The sequence below is a fragment of the Volvox carteri genome, assembly GCF_000143455.1.
Source record: "Volvox carteri f. nagariensis unplaced genomic scaffold VOLCAscaffold_36, whole genome shotgun sequence".
Taxonomy (NCBI): Eukaryota; Viridiplantae; Chlorophyta; class Chlorophyceae; order Chlamydomonadales; family Volvocaceae; genus Volvox; species Volvox carteri.
This window is the reverse complement of record NW_003307579.1, coordinates 1,395,166-1,396,082: the sequence shown is the minus strand read 5'-3', so window position 1 is coordinate 1,396,082 and position 917 is coordinate 1,395,166. Positions and strand designations below refer to the sequence as shown.

Here is a 917-nt window from a genome sequence, read left to right as displayed (position 1 = left end):
TCAGTGGTACACCACACACATTACAACCATTCGCGTGCACGCCCGCTCAGTGCATGCGGTTTTTTGAAACAGGCACGGGCGAGCTACTGCTGGGATGCACNGGGTTTTATATCAGTGCATAGACATGCTACTTTCCCTCCAGACGTCCCGACCACGACAGTCATCCCGACTTCACACCATGACCTCCGTACAGAAACTCGAAGCAGTAGCCTTTTAGCGCGGGATCAGCACAGAAACTGTCAGCTTCGTCGTTTACGTATCGTGTGCACCTTCCGTTTAACCTTCCTCGTCCCTTACTCCTGCTCCGAAACCCAAAACCCTAGACCGACACGACGTCTCGCTCCAAAACCCGAAATTCCAAAGCACGACCTACACGGACCCCCAAAAGCTCTGCAGGCAAAGGCCAAGGCGTAGGTAGACATGACTTACCCCCACATGTATCCACCCTCACCACCACATAGGTCGAATCTACTGTCTCCGCCTTCTCGTCCTGCCGCTGCTGTTGTGCTGCCTCCTCCGCCTCCTTCTCCACCACCGGCGGGGACTGATCAACAACAACACCATCATCATCAGGCGGAAGCAGCTGCATCTTGGCCAACGACGGCAGTAGCATCAGCTGCTGCTGCTGTTGCCGCCTATCTTCCTTGACGACACGGCGAGGTGCAATGCACCCGACTGCCGCGTTAAGCGCCCCAGCTACAATCCCCAGCCTTTCCAATGGCGGCAGTTTGGCCAACTTGACAGATGCCATGAGTGATGTCAGGTGGGTAATGAGATCCAGATCCGGACCTTTTGACTGTTGTAACGCCTGATGACATCCCAGCACATGTACTTCATGCGCCTGTGGTTGTACCGTCCGGTGCGATTGCGGTCCTAGCAGCTCAGGTTGCTGCTGTGCTAGCTTCTGCAGCTTCTCC

The 917-nt window shown here is 55.5% G+C and overlaps 1 protein-coding gene across 1 annotated transcript; it reads right to left on the bottom strand.

Moving 5' to 3' along the window:
* Positions 1-319: 319 nt before the first annotated feature.
* VOLCADRAFT_94341 (uncharacterized protein) lies at positions 320-751 on the bottom strand (the record flags this gene model as incomplete). Its single annotated transcript, XM_002953440.1, has 2 exons — positions 320-390; positions 430-751. The coding sequence occupies 2 exons, from the start codon at positions 749-751 to the stop codon at positions 320-322; spliced, it is 393 nt and encodes a 130-aa protein (XP_002953486.1).
* Between the last annotated feature and the right edge of the window lie 166 nt (positions 752-917).